The sequence below is a fragment of the Babylonia areolata genome, chromosome 1, assembly GCF_041734735.1.
Source record: "Babylonia areolata isolate BAREFJ2019XMU chromosome 1, ASM4173473v1, whole genome shotgun sequence".
In the NCBI taxonomy this organism is placed as follows: domain Eukaryota; kingdom Metazoa; phylum Mollusca; class Gastropoda; order Neogastropoda; family Buccinidae; genus Babylonia; species Babylonia areolata.
This window is the reverse complement of record NC_134876.1, coordinates 93,632,586-93,650,540: the sequence shown is the minus strand read 5'-3', so window position 1 is coordinate 93,650,540 and position 17,955 is coordinate 93,632,586. Positions and strand designations below refer to the sequence as shown.

The window sequence follows — 17,955 nt, the reverse complement described above, 5'->3', positions numbered from 1 at the left end:
ACAAACCTTCATCACAGTAACATTTGCAATAATATTGAACATAGAAAAGAATCAGGATAATTGAGCTCCACATTCATAAATCAGATTCATTATCATTGTTGCCTGAGAAAGTTGAGTGCATGTGTGCATATGGTTGTTGCCTTTTGCGGTTAAAAGACATCAGGGTTTTCTCATCTTCTATGTGGCAATGTTGTGCATTTGCAAATGTGTATTCTGGGCATGAAATTATTATTTTGAAGTAGTTAGTCCTCCATACTCCAATAGGAGTGAAAGGATAATCAAAACTTCAAACTTGTGATCAGTGTACATGTGTGTGTGTGTGTGTGTGTGTGTGTGTGTGTCTGTGTCTGTGTGTGTGGTTATTGTTGTTGCAGGCAAAACAGCAAGGGGAATGAAGGGACCGTAGGATAGGAACAGCAACATGCAGAGACTGATGACTGCTGGGCCTGAAGCTAGTATCTTCCTTGGAGTTCAATCTGTGGGAAATTGTCTGAACATTTGTAAGAGGTATCTTGGAAACAGAGAAAAATGAAGATTTTCTGTGGTAACATTGTCTTACCTTTCTTCATGGGGCTAGGTTTCGTGCAGTCACCTTATGTTTAAAACACTGTAAAAGTCAGTTGTTGCTGCATGTTAATATAATCTGATGTGGAACTTCTGGTTTGCTATTTTTTTCTTTATTTCCTAGAAAGAGTTTCAGGAGTGACAGTACATAAATACATGTACATAATATTGAATAGAAGTATGTGTGGAGTGTTTTTATTTATTTGTCTCATGCCACTTCTCTGTATTTTTTCAGAATTTTCCCCTACCCCAATTCTCCCCTCTTTCCTTGAACATCTTTTCCTTTTAGCCACCTCCTCACCCTTTTGTCCTCCATTGTTGCCATCTCTCCCACCCCACCGCCCCACTATACATCACTTTTTTTCTTTCCCACTACACACTTTAACTCAGTCTACAATAGCTACGTGCCTGCTACTACTCACCTAGACCAGCACTACACGAGACCACTGCAGTAATGATGGAAAATTATTGATTTAATCGGTCAAAACGGCTCAGTTTAAATCACCAACTGTACCAAGCAAGAATAAACGAAAAATTAGAGTAATGTATTGGTACAAGAATACACTGTACCAGGTCAACAGGGGAAGTAATCATGGTATGAGTTAACTCATACCTGGAATAGAATGAGTGAAAAAAAAACAACCCCAAAAACCCATACCATTCTCTTTTCACCAATGCCATTTCCTCTCTCACTTTTCCAACTCCCCCCCCCCACACACATATCCCACATCTTATTCCCACATCTGCAGGTATCTTCCTTTCTTCTGCCGCTACCCCCTCTCTCCCTTTTGTGTATATTTTGTGATTCCCTATTCGACAGAACCGTCCTTCTCGTCAAAATTGTGTTGACATGTAGTTTTACTTTGAAGAACATTCATCATCAATTCCATGCATGTGATCAGCCTGTTATTGTTAATTGATTAATGAATTACTGAATGAATGAACTGATGAATGAAATCCAATCATGCCATTAAGGAAGGCAGCCAACTGAAAATTTTGGAAAATTTTACCTTGTTTGTTTGTGGTTTTCAACTTTACTGTTACTTGTATATGAATGCATATATATATATAGCTAGCTAGATGCCTATAGATATATAGCTAGCTAGCTAGCTAGCTGGCTAGCTAGATGGATAGATAGATATACTCATGATAAAAGTTCCAGGATTAAAAAAAATGCTACAGCACTGTCCAGAAGTTGTTTGGATGATGCGAGACATGCAGGGATAGACATCAGTGACAAGCCCAGGCTTTAATGTCTCTTTCCATTAGGAAGGAAAAAAGCATAAAAAAATCTGTTCTAGTTAAACTTTCAAGACTGATTAACACTATGGGAGAGGGGGTTGGAGATTCATTGTATGCTGCCTTTCACTGTTCTGATTATGATCTGTATGTATCATGGAGTTTAGTTGGGGCTGGGGATGTGAGTGGGAGGAGTGGGCATTACGATTTCTCAGTGAGTACTACTTTAGTCTTTTGTTCCTCCAAAATGGGAAATTAGTATAAATGCAAGCAAGTGACAGCTGTGTTGTTGCTATTTGAAGAGCTCTGCAGTCTTTATATTTGCTGCTGCTCACCAACTGAAGAGAACATTTCCTACTTAAGCAAAGAAAAACTCCCCAAAATACTCCAACAAAATGTCTACAACCACCACTATGTATGATGGGACATTAAACGAAAATTCCTCCTCCTCCCCATGATCTGACAGGGATCATTTTTTGTTGTTGAGAATATGTCTTAAAAACAAACACAAGTACTCACATGTATTCACTTGCTGTTTGAATAAAAATACTGATTTGGTCACCTCTAATCTCAAGTTCAGATTTTTGTATGACTCAATGTTGATAGTCACACCTGCAGATATATTTTTTTTCTTAAGACTTCCTATCTATCAAGAAGACTTTTGGTGTTGTTAACAGATATTAATCCATAATCTATTAATTACAAAGGGCGAGTTTTCTTGCTTCTTCTGCTGCTCATTCTGCTTGTGTGCTTATTCTCTTCATTCATATATGAAAAGATGCATGAAATGTAATACAACCATGTTGCTGTCATTTATTGATAAAGTGTTAATGTCATATGAAGATGTGTGTGCCATAAAAAAGTGAAAAATGGGAAGAGAGGGCAGAACAGGATGGATTCATATTCTGTTCCATCCTTTTGTTTTCTTCCTCTCACATTTCTTTTTCTCATTTACTTGAAAGAAATACCAACCATTCTTCCTAATCAAGCATATTTGAATGTATAAATGTTAAATATGAATCCGGTGATTTGTTGTTGTTGAAACTGTACTCACTTTACTATGCAATGTTTTGAAAGAAAAGGGTTTTGTTTGCAAGGGATAGGTGTGTATGTGTGTGTGTGAGCATTGCAGATGTTACTCATGGACTTAACTGGATACATCCACCTAGAGGAGTGTGTGGATATTTGTGAGAGGTCTAAATTTCAGTGGTTTTTGTTTGTTTGTTCTTTTTGTCAACCTTGAAAGAATGTTGTTTTCTTAAGTATTTCATTTGAAAATTGGATGATTTATTTAATGTACATCAAGTGATCATCAATAGTTAGGAAAAAAAACAAAAACAAAACAAAAGCAACACAGTTCATCCACAGACCACAGCACCTTACATAGAAGACTTGGGCAAGGTTGCATGAGTGAACTTAGAAGTGGTGTGTTTGGTTATTATTAAGACTGTTCCTAACTCCATAGTAAATTCCATATACTTAGGAACATTCTAGGGCTGCATAGATTGCCTTATGCATCCCTGCCCTGGACAAAGATCCTTGGAGACTGCTTTCTCCAGTACCACAAGACCTTGGAGCTAATTGCTCTGTGACATTCACGACATCACTTCTGCATTCACATTCAAGGCAGCATTGAAGAAACAACTCAAAGTAACCGTCCACACCCACTCAACATTATCATCTTTTTCACTGCATACACAAATGAGCATGCACACTTGCTTACATACATGCTCACATACCTAAACAGTCATTTCTGTATTTAAATTTTTTTTTTCACCATTGCATGCTTTTCTGTAATTTGCCTGGTTAATTGACTCTTACTTAGTATGGTTTTGTTTACTGTTTGTTTTTGGATGGCTGATCACAGACTGTTCTATGGTGTATTGTAAGTAAACATACTTTTGAAAAAACGTATGCGTCATGTATAGGTTTGAGTGCAGGGCGTGTTTATAACATCTATGAATGATAAGTTAATTTTTACCTAAAATTTTGTATTTGTGAGACATATGTATTTCAGAAATATTTTTGCACATAGGAAACCTTACCATTACTCTGTTAATTGCTTCAGTTAATCTTTGTAAGAGTAATTTTCAATCAAAGGTGCATGCTTTTGTCTTTATCAATATGAAGAGACAGCTTTATAAATGACTTCAACAGTGTTTCCATATAGGTAAAATCATTGGTAATGTTGTGCTGTGTAAATCCAGGCTGTAGGTGTGGATTGTGTCATATCCTGGATTAAGTTCTGCCATAGTTGGATCACATATCAACACCAGTTATTTGATTGGTGGAACAATTATATTATTCTGCATTCCACTAGTTAATCTACTGCTTTGAATTCAGATCTCTAAAACAAAGACTGGTTAGAAGCTGAGGAAAGGTGTATTTTGATATCAGTATTGTGCTTCTGTCTCGATCAAGACCTTGATTTTCATGAAGTCTGGTTGAGGATGAGACGATAAACCGAGGTCCCGTGTGCAGCATGCACTTAGCGCACGTAAAAGAACCCACGGCAACAAAACGGTTGTTCCTGGCAAAATTCTGTAGAAAAATCCATTTGGATAGGAAAAACAAATCAAACTGCACGCAGGAAAAAATACAAAAATATGGGTGGCGCTGTAGTGTAGCGACGCGCTCTCCCCGGGGAGAGCAGCCCAAATTTCACACAGAGAAATCTGTTGTGATAAAAAGAAATACAAATACAAATATTACTGAGGCATAATGGTAGGGGTGGAGAGAGAGACAGGGAGAGAGAGACAGAGAGAGATTTCTTCTTCTTCTTCTACGTTTGTGGACTGCAACTCCCACATTCACTCATGTGTTCATGAGTGGGATTTTACATGTATGACCGTTTTTACACCGCCTTGTAGGCAGCCATACTCCGTTTTCGGGGGTAGAGATTTATTCAGATGTTTTTACAGTGATAAATTAAATCATTATGACGTGTGTGTGTGTGTGTGTGTGTGTGTGTGTGTGATGTGATATGAATTTTAGATTCAATTTTGTTTTACAAAATACAAAAATAACATATACAGAGAAATGCATAAAGCAAATAACGAAGATATTATGCATCGAAGACAGGATAATGCTTACATGCTTATTATTTGTCAAGAATACCTTCCAAACAGCTTTATCTTCGTTTACCTGTTGTGGTTGTAATTGTAGCCAAAACATATTGTTGTTGTAGTTGTAACCAAAGCAGATTATTGCGGAAGTTGTAGCCATGTTATCAAGGTCACAAAGGACAATGAGAGAAAGGTATAGAACGTTTGTCGAAAGACTAGTCTACCACCAAACTCTCAAGTCACAGAGCATTAAGTCTTCAGACACATGGCTGAGTCTGGCACATTTATGATTACTCCATGGACGTTGATTATGAAATAATGTATGTGTGTGTTCTGCACATCTGTGCACGTGTCTGTACATATATAGTGAGTGGTTGTCGATTTTTCGCTTGGTTAAACTCCTCCCAGTAAAATATTTGTATCTGTTTCCTCTGTGAGTTTGGTGTTTGTGTGATCTGTTGCTACAAAGACAATAGAGAGAGAGAGACAGACAGAGAGGGGCAAACTAGCATTGATCCGTGTGTTTTGATTGTGCAAAATGAGCTGAATGGGGGAAATGCTTTGTTTTTTGTAGAAAAATATTGTGATGGCGAACATTTTGACAGTATCATTTTCTTTAATTAATATTGATTTCATGTTGTTCTGTCAAAATGTTTGCAAGTTTAAGAATGACACAAGTGTTACCAAATAAGTTCACAAGTCGCATGTGATTGAATTCTGGGACACATGACCTATCGAATCACGGCTACTAATCACATGACCAATTTAAGCCAGTAACAACAACAATACTACTAACTACATGACCATTTTAAGCCAATAACAGCAAAGTTACTAATTACATGGCCAAATTAAGCCAGTGACAACAACAATGTTACGACAACAACAATGTTACTAATCCTTTTTTGTGTGTAATCTTAATGTGGTATCATGGTTTTATATTGACCTTATCATATTTGTTCAACATGCTATATGTATACATAAAAGAGTGTGATTGTGTGCATACGTGCATGCATGTACATGTTTGTGTATGTGTGTGTGTCCGTGTTTGTTTTGTTTTTTATTGGTGGAAAAATAATCTCTTTAATTGTCAGGTTTGCATTTACTTTGCTGTTAGTTTTTACATCATATGTTGATTTACTGTTCTGTTTGTATCACAGACTTCACCATTTTTGATTTCTCTTACTGAGATAATAAAGTGCTTCGATCTGATTTTGAAGAAAAAAACCCAACAACAACAACAACAAAACACACACACACACACACACACACACACACAACACACGTTGACACATCATCAGTGTCATTGATTTGTGTACTTGAGGTTACCCACACACGTTGTTCAATTCGTCATCAGGCATGGAAAATTTGTGTTATCAGATAGCTGTTGTTTTTTTTTTGTCTTCTTCTTTTAAAGTTTGTTGCTTACAAGAAAATAAGCTGCATAATGCGTAAGTTGGATATGAAAGTATTATTTTAGAGTCTATGTAAATATCAAACTGTGTAGAAAAACAACAACAAACAAAACAAAACAAAACAAACGAATGTGTGTTGTGAAAAAATTAAACTCACTTTGATAAGAACTAGCGATTTCTGACCACAGGTCCTACTTCAGGGACTGTGATTTATGGAAATGACCGTGGGGGCAAAGGCAAGTGAAACCAAAGAGAAGTTATGAGAGTTATTATGAGAATTATTCAGCAAGCGAAAATTAAAAAAAAATAATGAAGAGAGAGAGGGGTGGGGGGGGAGGGGTAAGGGGTGTGTGTGTGTGGGGGGGGGGGGGGGTGGGGTGGGGGGGGCGGGTAGAGATGTAAGTTCAGATCTGGTTATGGACATTCAGAGAATGTGCAGTCTTTTACTCATACTTGAACAAGTTTTACTGTCGTGGTTGTCAAGTGGTATCTCAGCCACCTGACAAACGTAAATATTAGTGAACCTACCATAGGGAAGAGATAAACCAACAGTGATCCAGATGGTCAGCAGTATTAGTAAAGGGATGGGTGTGTTAGCATTTCTAGATAGTGTATGCAGCTGCGTGCATGTGCTTGTATTGTTCATATTATATTCCCACGTTTTATGTGAATGTTTTCATTTTGTGATTTACAATCTTCATTAATTTCAGGATTTGAATAAATTCATTCGTTCTTTTGGATTGCTTGGAGAAAACTTACAGGCAGCGTGTGCATTATGTGTCCTGACATGAAAAGTGAGAAAGCGAGAAAGTTGATTATTCTCCAGAATGGGGGCCAACACTTCTGCCAGCAATATAATCTATGCAACATGATTTATTGTATTGATGTGTGTGTGTGTGTGTGTGTGTGTGTGTGTGTTTTAGGAAACGGACTATGAGTACACACACTCATTCCCTCATTTTCTCCTCCTCTCACCCCCCCCCCCCCACACACACACATACACAGAGGCCATACACATGTGCACTCCGACAGTGTCTGTACAAGGACACACACATACATGGACACACAGTCACATATTATTGGCAGTTTGAGCATCATCATATATATACATTAACTCCTGCATCCACCTTCACAATACGCCCTCTCTTTCTATCCCCCCTTCCCCCCCAAAGAAAAAAAAAAAGAAAAAGAAAAAAAAAGAAAAGAATTTTTGGAACAACTGACGACCTGCTGGAAAGGTGAAAGACAGCATCACAATCTTATTGCACTCACGCTGGATTTTCTGTCTGTCCGACTCTTTCAAAGCACAACCCTACTTCTGTGTGTGAGTAAATATTGAGTCCGCCTTATGGACGTCCCTCCAGGTAAGAAAAACAAACAAACAAACAAAAAAACAACAAAAACAAAAAAAACAACAAAAAACACACACCAAAAAACAAACAAACAAAAATCAACAAAAAACCCAACAAACAAACAGCACCCCCGCCTTAAAGAATGATAAAAACAACAACACACAACACACACACACACACACACACACACACACACCAGAAATGCACACACACACACACACACACCAGAAACACATACAAAAAAAAAATCAAAAAAAAAAAAATCAGTAAACCTAAAAAAAAACAAAAACAACACGATTATGCCAGTATTATATTTGTGTCGGGGTCAAGAAACAGCTGTCATTCTGTGATACTCAATAATATTCCGATGTTCAACATCATAAATCTGTGGAATAACCTTTCCTATGACACCATCAATGCACCATCGGTAAACGCCTTCAAAAATCACATTGACAAAAAGTTTAAGAACCATGTATTTTCCACAGAGTTAAATCTTTACTGAGCTGTAGATAAATATAGTATACACTATGCCAGATTTAAACAAGGGTTTGTTCACAACAAGTGATCCAAAGCACATAAATGGACACTGATTACGAGGGCAAAAGGCTTTTAGCCTATAGCCAAACATTTCTGTGATTCTGTGATCAAATCAAGCACAAAAGCTACTGCAATGGCCAGAATGTGTATTGATACAAAGTGTGCGATGGCGTAAGCGTATCTCTCTCTCTCTGTGTCTCTCTCTTATGTACATATGTACGTATGTAGGTGTAAAGACATACCTACTAAGGCGCACACACACATACACTCACGCATCGACAGTCACGCGAGAATCCATGCCTACACACGCAAATACCAACTCTTAAACACACGCGCGCATGCACACGTTAAGCGCCTTTGTAAAGCACAATGTTAAACTGGGTATTGGCATATTGTAAAGCATAATGTGTTGCGAAACTGGGTGTTGGCATACCTGTCCTGTTTTCCGTTGACTTTGTCCTCTGTCTAACAGGCACCAGAGAGAGAGAGAGAGAGAATCTGACGATTTTTATGAGATTCCACAATCACATGGAAAGTCATACATGATTTATGAAAAGCGTGTGTGTCATACTGAAGAACTCATAACGGAAGGTAATGCGATGGTATATGGAATAATGATAATACAAAGTGCAAGATATATAAACGGAGAATGACAACAGAGTCAACAACATTTATGTGTGTGTGTGTGTGTGTGTGTGTGTGTGTGTGTGTGTGAGAGAGAGAGAGAGAGAGAGAGAGCACTGATCGTCATGGCAACACCCATCACAAACAACCTCCACAGAGGAATGTCGTTGGCAAGAGACTACAGCCAAAAAGTGAGAGTTGTCAGGAGGGTGGGGGGGACGAGGCAGGCAGGATTCAACAGAAAAGCGGACGGGGGAGGGAGAAGAAGGAAGAGGTGAGAGAGAACAAGCGGAGGTTCCAGAGATTGTTGAGGCAGATTACTTCAGGTAGAGGGAATGGGGAACGGGGGGGGATGAGGGGTGGTGGTGATGATGTTGTTCTGTCAGTCATGTTTCTGCGTCAGGGAAAAGGGGGAGGGAAGTGTGGTGGGGGGAAAGACGAAAGGGACAGACGCGGGATGGTGGAGGAGATCTTTTTGCGTTCTTTGCACCACAGTGTTGCTCTGCGGAACAACGTGTCTGTTTATCGCAACAGGCAAGACACACACACACATACACACACACACATACGCACTCAACATGAGCTTCGGTACTTTTCGCTTCGGTACTTTTCGCTTCGTGGCAGAGAACTGTAACAATTATCACTGTGGTTGCATACTGACTTCTGGTCTGTGACCAGCTCTAATGTTGACGATAAGCGACCATCAGTCGTTGCTGTCTTCGTTGAACTTCCAGACTATTTTTGAAGCAGTGTACCGTGCTCTTGTTGTACTGAGGACAACGTATGCTTGTGTTCAAATGACAGTGATGATGTGCATGAAAACAAGTCCGGCCTAGAACCGCTTGTTGTGAATGAAGGGTAAACAACGCATTTGCGCGTGCGTGTTTACACTCAGTTTAACAACGTCATTCTTCGTCATTTATCTGTGTTGTGCACTCTAACGTTCGTGTTAGGCATTTTGCCGGAGAGCTGTTCAAGTGAAGGACACCGACTGTCTCTACACATGTAGGCACGAGAAGAGGAATATTTTGTAGTGTCAATATGCATCTGTTTTCGAGTCACGCCTTCTTCTTTTTTCCGCTTCCTGAACTTTTCAGCGAAGAAACTGCGATAGAGTGTTTTACCTGGAGATGCTGCTTGTTTTAACTTTCAGATATCACTTAGAAGTGTTTGTGTTTCGCCAGGTGATATTGCTGGACCATTATTCAACAGAGTGAGTGACGTCATTGTGATTCCATCTTTCAGGAGACTGGCAGCACAGCCACGTACTTGAGACCGTTGGGAGAGTTTGAAAATAAGACGTGTATGGGTCCTGTCAAGGGGATCACGGTGTTTTTAGATTAAAAAAAAAATCACCTAACGTCTGTGAATGAATCAACATTTTTCAGTTTCTTGGCACCTTGCTTGTTGATTGATTGATATGGATACTTATATTGCGCCTATCCTCGGTCAGAGATCAAGCTCTAAGCGCTTTACAAACACGGATTTCTAATGCACAACAGGCTGCCTACCTGGATAGAGCCGTGGACTGACATCTGCCTTCAGTTAGGACCCACCCATCATTCGTTTCCAGTGTCATTCAGTCAGGCTTCTTCGGGTTCTGAACGCTGAGTTGTCTGACTGCTGTGGGAAGACTGAGGCACAGCATGTACGAGGACTGGAGCGGCGGGCACGGTGCCAGAGGCTGCAGTGAGAGCAGTGACAACTGGTGTGTCCCGTTGGCCCCGCCGCCCCACCCCACCTCACTGCCTGCCTTCAGCATGCCATGGTTCGAACCCCACCACAACTCCCCTGTGGACGTCGTGATGGTAGGTCTTCATGGCCGGGTCATGTCGGTGCTTGGCTAGTTCAGTTTGTCCCTGTCTGTGTGACATTTTCAACGTATCAATGATTAAAGTCATTTTAGTATAAAGAGTCTACGTCTCTATCACAATATCAGTCCTCAATCACACACACGCGCGTGCCCGCGTACAATACACACACTCACACGTACTTGCACACACACACACACACACACACACACACACACACACACACACACACACACACACACACACACACACGGTTATGAAATCGACCCCATGCTGTTTTTTCTAACAAAGTGTATGCCTCTTACGAAAAGACGGACATGTATTTATGTTGATTTTTCTGATTTTTCCTCTTTTAGCTGATTTATCAGCAGTTTCATTGCCGTGAATGCCCACATGAGAAGGCACCCAACAAAAACTGATCTCAGTCCCTTTAATCCTCAAACAATGTACCAAATGATTTGCCTCAATAACTAAGTCAGGTCTTGTTTCAAGGCTGAATAATTTTAGAGCATAAAGTACTGATTTGGAATCAACAAAAAATGCTATTTACGAGAAAACTATTTGGTGGCTCACTAAGTAGTTCAGAGCTTGTATAATAGCAGTTAGCTCAGCCGTGAAGATGGAAAGATGTTTTCCAATAAAGTAAGATTTTTCAGCTTTAAAGGCAGGAATATAGAAAACCACACCAGCATTTTTGTCATCAAGAACAGTTTGTGTGTGTGTGTGTGTGTGTGTGTGTGTGTGTGTGTGTGTGTGTGTGTGAGCGCACCAGTGAATGTTCCAGTCAGTTACTGAATTAATGAACAAGCAAATACTGATGAAAACGAAATTAATAAAGAAATAGGTGAGACGTAAGATATATAGTGAAGTAGTGATTTAGTGAACAAGCAAGCAAGAAAACAAGAGAAGTAAGATATACATAACCAAGCACGTCACCACCTAACCAGCTGACGATGTTGTTCCAGAAGAAAGGCGGCACAGCCGCCAGCTGCCCACTTCCGCAGCTGACCACGTCACCAGAGGGCAGTGCTGTTGACCTCTTCCTGGCTGACCTCCTCGCTGATCTCTGCCTTGACCCCCAGGCTGGTACACCTCTACCACCCTCCACCCCCTACATCTGTCACCTGTGCTTCCAGAAAGGGCATCTCATCAGAGACTGTCCACAGGTATTGCCTCTGTGTTTGGAATCTCTTGTGTTAAACTGTGAAAAGGTTTGTTTAAGGTTGGGACTTTTCTGATATTGTATCGTTCTCCATACTGACAACCAGGAATTCCAGGGCTGGCAAATCCAGCCTTTGACTACACAACGTTTGACTTGTCCATTTGAGTAACCAGTCAGCTGGACATCTCCGTATGTGTACTAAAGCACTCATTGAAATTATCAGTCCATGAAACAGAAATAGTCAACAGTGAACACTTAGAACAGTTTTATGCATACGTACAATAATACATAGTTAACATAAATTGTGCATTAATGTGAAAATTTATGTGAAATAAGGGAAGAAATGGGAACAAAACTTCGGCGAATGAAGAAGGCACGTGAAGCACACACACTCAGAGAGAGAGGGAGAGAGAGAGAGAGAGAGAGAGAGAGAGAGAGAGAGAGAGAGAGAGAGAGAGAGAGAGAATGATGGTACACCATGACCTGCATGTAACTGAGGCCACCATAAAAAAAAAACCAGACTTGTCACACTACAATCACCCTGTGCCCAGAAAGCACATACAGTAATTACTAGTTACCTCCCTTTAACAGGAGGCTCCGTAACAGAAATGGTTTGGCGTTTTACTTTCGATTTGGTGTTCACCAGTGATCGGGGTTCGAGGCAGCGCAACGATATGGTGTTATGTCCTTTTTGGAAGGCGCCTTAATCTGATTTTCCACACTCCACCCATGTGTGAAGGGGTACATGACTTCGGATGGGGGAAAGTTAACTCACTCAGTACGGCCAGTCCTCTCTTCTCCTCTACACAGACTCCTCGGATGTCCAGTGGGTGTCTGAATGACCCAACCTTTAGCTTCCGTCGTCAGAACTGTGGTATTTTTTGTCAACATTCACCTCTTCAGTATAAGAGCCTTCCGTTTGCAATATTTTGATGATGGTAATTAGGGTGAAACGCTGTTAACGTCGTCTCTTTCGCCGTTCGTATGGAGAGAGTTAAAACGGCGGAAGGAGAGGATTGGGTCCCGCTTCCCAATCAGTGCCGAGCTTTAGACACAGCGGATATGAATTCACTGCTACGGGACCTTGCTTCTTTTAACCAAATCTACGTACTAAATAAAGGGACTTTAAATCACTGTTCAATGTACACATACAGGCCACACCCAGATTGTCAATTAAGAGTACAATGAAGGATGAAGATTTCCATAGCCCTGTGGCCCTCTCTAAACAATAACTCTTCTTGTCCTTTTCTGTGAATTGTTGTAGCCCTACGCTTCGTCATGTTAGGTTCCCTGAAGGGAAAAGTATGAAATGAAGGTAAATTTTCGAATGCTACCCTCTCAATAATGTTGGAAGAAAACTGACCTAAGAAAAACACAGCAGTTGCAATTAAAGAATGATGTTCTTCCCTTTCAGTAATAATACACATTTTTAGGGAATCTCCCAGCCAAAGTTCCAGTGAATTTGTATGAAAAAGAAAATCATGACCATATCTCTTGACCAATGTATTGTTTTCCTTTTTTTACTTTCCTCTTCACATCTTAATCCTCTACAGCGGTCCATGAAATGTACCGTCACATGGTTGCAGACTGTGTCCACGATGTTCCAAGCAAGTGGTGAGAGGACAGGGTAACCAGAAGCAATAGGACTTTTCGACACCTTTCACCGGGCTCCTGTAGTGTTTCGCAGCTTCTGTTGGCACTGAGCATAATCACAACTAACAGATTAATATATATATATATATATTATATTAAAAAGTAAACATCTTCTATCGTTGCTGTTGTTCTTTTTCCTTTCTGTTTTGTTGAACATATTGTTTAAAGACTCACGGATTCCGTTACATACCTTATTCTCTTCTCTCATTTCTGACTCTGTGTGTGTGTGTGTGTGTGTGTGTGTGTGTGTGTGTGTGTGTGTGTGCTTGCGTGTATACGCGCGCGTTGATTGTGTGTGTGTGTGTGTGTGTGTGTGTGTGTGTGTGTGTATACGCGCATACGCATTCATCTGTGTCTTTGCGAACACTGACACACTGACTTGATTTAACTACTGAGCAAGAAGTGCGTGTTTATTGTAGGGGCACCTGCAGTGACGGAAACGTGAACTGCCGTCGGGTGTTTGTTTGACAGGCGCAGTGCCGAGGAGGGGAAGGCGTGACGCCGTACCAGGGCAGGAAGCGGTGTTTCGGGGAGTATCGCTGCCCCAGGTGTCAACGGCGGTGGATGAGCGCCAACAGCTGGGCCAACACCGCCCAGCACTGCACCAAGTGCCGCCTCAGGGTCTTCCCTCACAAACAGGTCAGGGTCAGGTCAAGGTCTTCCCCCACAAACAGGTCAGGGTCAGGTCAAGTTCTTCCCCCTCAAACAGGTCAGGTCATGGTTAGTTAAGGGTCTTCCTCCACAAACAGGTCAGGGTCAGGCCAGGATTCCCCCCCCCCAACCCCAACCCCCATACAGACAGGTCAGGTCAGGGTCAGGTTAGGTCCATACCCCACAAACAGGTCAGGGTCAAGTCGGTCTTCCCCCAGAACCAGGTTGGGGTCAGGTTAGGGTTTAATCCCCCCACCACAGACAGTTCAGGTCAGGGTCAGGTTAGGGCCATACCCCACAAACAGGTAAGTGTCAAGTCAGAGTCTCCCCCACAACCAGGTCGGGAACAGGTTAGCATTTGACCCCCTGTGCGCCCCCACCACAAACAGGTCAGGTCAGGGTCAGGTTCGGGCCACACACACAAACAGGTAAAGGTAAGTCGGGGTCTTTCCCCACAACCAGATTAGGGTAAGGCCAGGATCCCTCCCCCCAAACAGGTCAGGTCAGGCTAGGGTTTAAGCCCCTACCCCACCCCGCCACAATCAGGTCAGGTCAGGGTCAGGTTAGGGCCATACTCCTCAAACAGGTAAGGGTCAAGTGAGGGTCTTTCCCTACAATCAGGTTAGGGTAAGGTCAGGATTCTCCCCTCACCCCAAACAGGTCAGGTCAGGTTCAGGTTACGGCTATACCCCACAAACCCATCAGGGTCAGGTAAAGGTCTTCACATACAAACATGTCAGGGACAGGTCAGGCAGCACTGCACAAACAGGTCAATATCAGGTCAGGGTCGTCCCCCACAAACAGGTCAGGGATAGGTCAGGGTTTACTCCCACAAAATGGTCAGGGTCTATTCAAACACGTCAGGGTTTCCCCCCAAGCAGGCTGGAATCTACCCTAACATATAAGGGTCTTCCTACACAACCAGGTCAGGATCAGATCAGGATTTACCCCAAACCCCCCTGGCCTCCCGCCCTCCAACAGGTCAAGTCATGCCAGGTTAGAGCCATACCCCAGAAACCGGTCAGGGTCAGGTCAAGGTCATCCCCCACAAACAGGTAAGGGTCAGTTCAGGGTTTACCACCCCACAAACAGGTCATGATCAGGTCAAGGTCAACCCCCACAAACAGGTCTGGATTAGGTCAGGGCGTACCCCCACAAACATGTCAGCATCAGGTAAGAGTCCACCCCCACAAATAGGCCAGGGACTACCCCACAAACAGTTTAGGGTCAGATCAGGGTTTACTCCCCAAAACTGGTCAGGGTCTAGTCAAACACATCAGGGTTTCCCCCCAAACACGTTGGAATCTATCTAAACATGTCAGGGTCTACCGTACAATCGGGTCAGGATAAGGTCGGGGTGTACCCCCGACAGGTCAGGGTTAACCCTGCAAACAGCTGAAGGTCTTCTCTCACAAACAGTTCAAGGCCTATCCAAACAGTTCGGGGTTTACTGCACCAACAGGCTAGGGCCAGGACAGGGTTTACCGCAACAAACAGGTCAAGGTCTATCCAAACAGGGCAGGGACTAACATACAGTCAGGGTCAGATCAGGGATTTTCCTACAAACAGGTCAATGTAAAGTCAGGGTAACCCTTCTCACAGATCAGGGTCATGTGATTACATAATCACTGTGATGTTTAGTTTCATGTATATTTTCACATTGTATGTCTTGTGCAGCAAAATAAACAATGTTGGTGCTCATGACTTCTTGCCACACGCTGTGGACTGATTTAGACCTGAGGTGGGTAAGACTGACATGCGATGTTAGTAGCGTTCGGTTTGCTTAGCGATAACAGTTGTCCTAAGTCAATATAATTTGATTATCATATTCCTAGGAAAGTTGTTACTGCTGCGCAAACTTAACGCTGCTAAGATCGCTAGCGCAGCTCAGTTCTTGTCCACATCAGTCCGTCTACCGTTTGACTGCATTGTATTGATCATGACGAGAACATGTGTTGTTTTGGTCTGACCACTCAGGTGTCATGGAACGTGTTGCACGTGAATTCAGTTGGCGTGCACTGTGTTATTTTTCAGCGGCCCCTTGAGAAACCGGATGGGCTGGACGTGTCTGACCAGAGCAAGGTCCACCCCCAGCACCTGTGTGACAAGTGCCAGACGCTGGGGTACTACTGTCGCCGCCTCAACTGACCAGTCTGCCTGGCACTGTACCCACGGCCTCCACGTCACACTGTGATGCAATGCAAAATCAGTCCTGCCCGTGTACCTTGTTGCAGTGAAGTCTCACACTTGATGCTATGCAAATGACAGTCCTGCCCGCTGCCTTGTCTCAATGAAGAGTCACAGTTGATGCAATGCAGACCACAATTCTGCCCACCTACCTTGTCGCAGTAAGGAGTGAAATCTTCTTCATGTTACTAATCTCTGGTACTGTGGAAACTGTGGGACTGCTAATACTGTTTGGAAAACGTTTCTGAATATTTGTACAGAGGCATTTTGTGGGGACAGAAATTGGTGGTAGATGAGAACAAAACTGACAAAGGTAGACAGCTCTATAATTGGGTATTACAGAAATTATTTACAAGATTCACACAAAAAAATTAAGGACATTACATAAAAGCAGGTATGCTAAAAATCGTTCAGCTTATCCCTAAGAAGTAAACGTTGCTACTTCCGAAGTGGCTCTGAACTTTTTTGTGAACTTTAGTAAACATTTGCGTGGAAATAAGAGTGTGGGAGGTGTGAACACTTGTAAACATTAGTGTGGAAATAAAGGGTGTGGGAGGTGTGAATACTGGTAAAAATTAGCGTGGAAATCAAGGGGTGTGGGAGTTGTGAACACTAGTACACATTAGTGTGGAAATAAGGGGTGTGGGAGATGTGAATACTAGTAAACATTAGTGTGGAAATAAGGGGCATGGGAGGTGTGAATACTAGTAAACATTAGCGTGGAAATAAGGGGTGTGGGATGTGTGAATACTAGTAAACATTAGCGTGGAAATAAGGGGTGTGGGAGGTGTGAATACAAGTAAACATTAGCGTGGAAATAAGGGGTGTGGGAGGTGTGAATTCAAGTAAACATTAGCGTGGAAATAAGGGGTGTGGGAGGTGTGAATACTAGTAAACATTAGCGTGGAAATAAGGGGTGTGGGAGGTGTGAATTCAAGTAAACATTAGCGTGGAAATAAGGGGTGTGGGAGGTGTGAATACTAGTAAACATTAGCGTGGAAATAAGGGGTGTGGAAGGTGTGAATACTAGTAAACATTAGCGTGGAAATAAGGGGTGTGGGATGTGTGAATACTAGTAAACATTAGCGTGGAAATAAGGGGTGTGGGAGGTGTGAATACAAGTAAACATTAGCGTGGAAATCAAGGGGTGTGGGAGGTGTGAATTCAAGTAAACATTAGCGTGGAAATCAAGGGGTGTGGGAGGTGTGAATACTAGTAAACATTCGCGTGGAAATAAGGGTTCGGGAGGTGTGGACACTAGTAAACATTAGTGTGGAAATACAGGGTGTGGGATATGTGAATACTAGTAAACATTGGTGTGGATATATGGGGTGTGGGAGGTGAGTGAGAGGAAGGAAGAGAGGTGAGAGAACCACAAACAAGAACCCCTTCAGTGACAGCAGACAGTGTTCACTGATCTCCGCCTTGTGAAGGGAATCACTGGCTGTGTCAGGCATGGCTGCAATTTTGATTCTGGAGAGACTCATCTGACACTGTGTTCCATTCACCAGGGGAGTGAATAATGATCGTGTGGATTTCCAAAGCCACCAGTATGTGACAGTGCAGAACAAAACAGCAAAAAGCGAAACGTGTGAATACAACACAGGAATATGTCATGAAAAGTTTTATTTGTTTTTTGTTTTAAAATGCATCACGCGGGATACCAGAGGATACAAGAGAGATCAGAACAGAATGTGA

General features: G+C 42.1%; 2 protein-coding genes across 5 annotated transcripts in view; both read left to right on the top strand.

The window, feature by feature from the left end:
• Positions 1–6,097, top strand: part of LOC143289315 (nuclear factor NF-kappa-B p105 subunit-like) — a 49,224-nt gene extending 43,127 nt beyond the window's left edge. For both annotated transcript variants that reach the window (XM_076598318.1, XM_076598325.1), the window contains exon 21: positions 375–6,097. The gene's annotated coding sequence lies outside the window, so the exon portion shown is untranslated. The remainder of the gene's footprint in view (positions 1–374) is intronic.
• Positions 6,098–9,265: 3,168 nt separating this feature from the next.
• LOC143289293 (zinc finger CCHC domain-containing protein 24-like) overlaps positions 9,266–17,955 on the top strand; it is a 10,585-nt gene continuing 1,895 nt past the window's right edge. The window contains exons 1-4 of one of the 3 annotated variants that reach the window (XM_076598299.1): positions 9,266–10,601; positions 11,573–11,770; positions 13,891–14,093; positions 16,105–17,955. The exon at positions 16,105–17,955 is cut by the window's right edge and continues 1,895 nt beyond it. In XM_076598299.1, coding sequence (XP_076454414.1) covers positions 10,440–10,601; positions 11,573–11,770; positions 13,891–14,093; positions 16,105–16,264 — 723 coding nt within the window. In that variant the 5' untranslated portion in view covers positions 9,266–10,439 and the 3' untranslated portion in view covers positions 16,265–17,955. Of the gene's footprint in view, positions 10,602–11,569; positions 11,771–13,890; positions 14,094–16,104 lie in introns of all 3 variants that reach the window. The other 2 variants (XM_076598296.1, XM_076598307.1) reach the window with 2 other exon arrangements.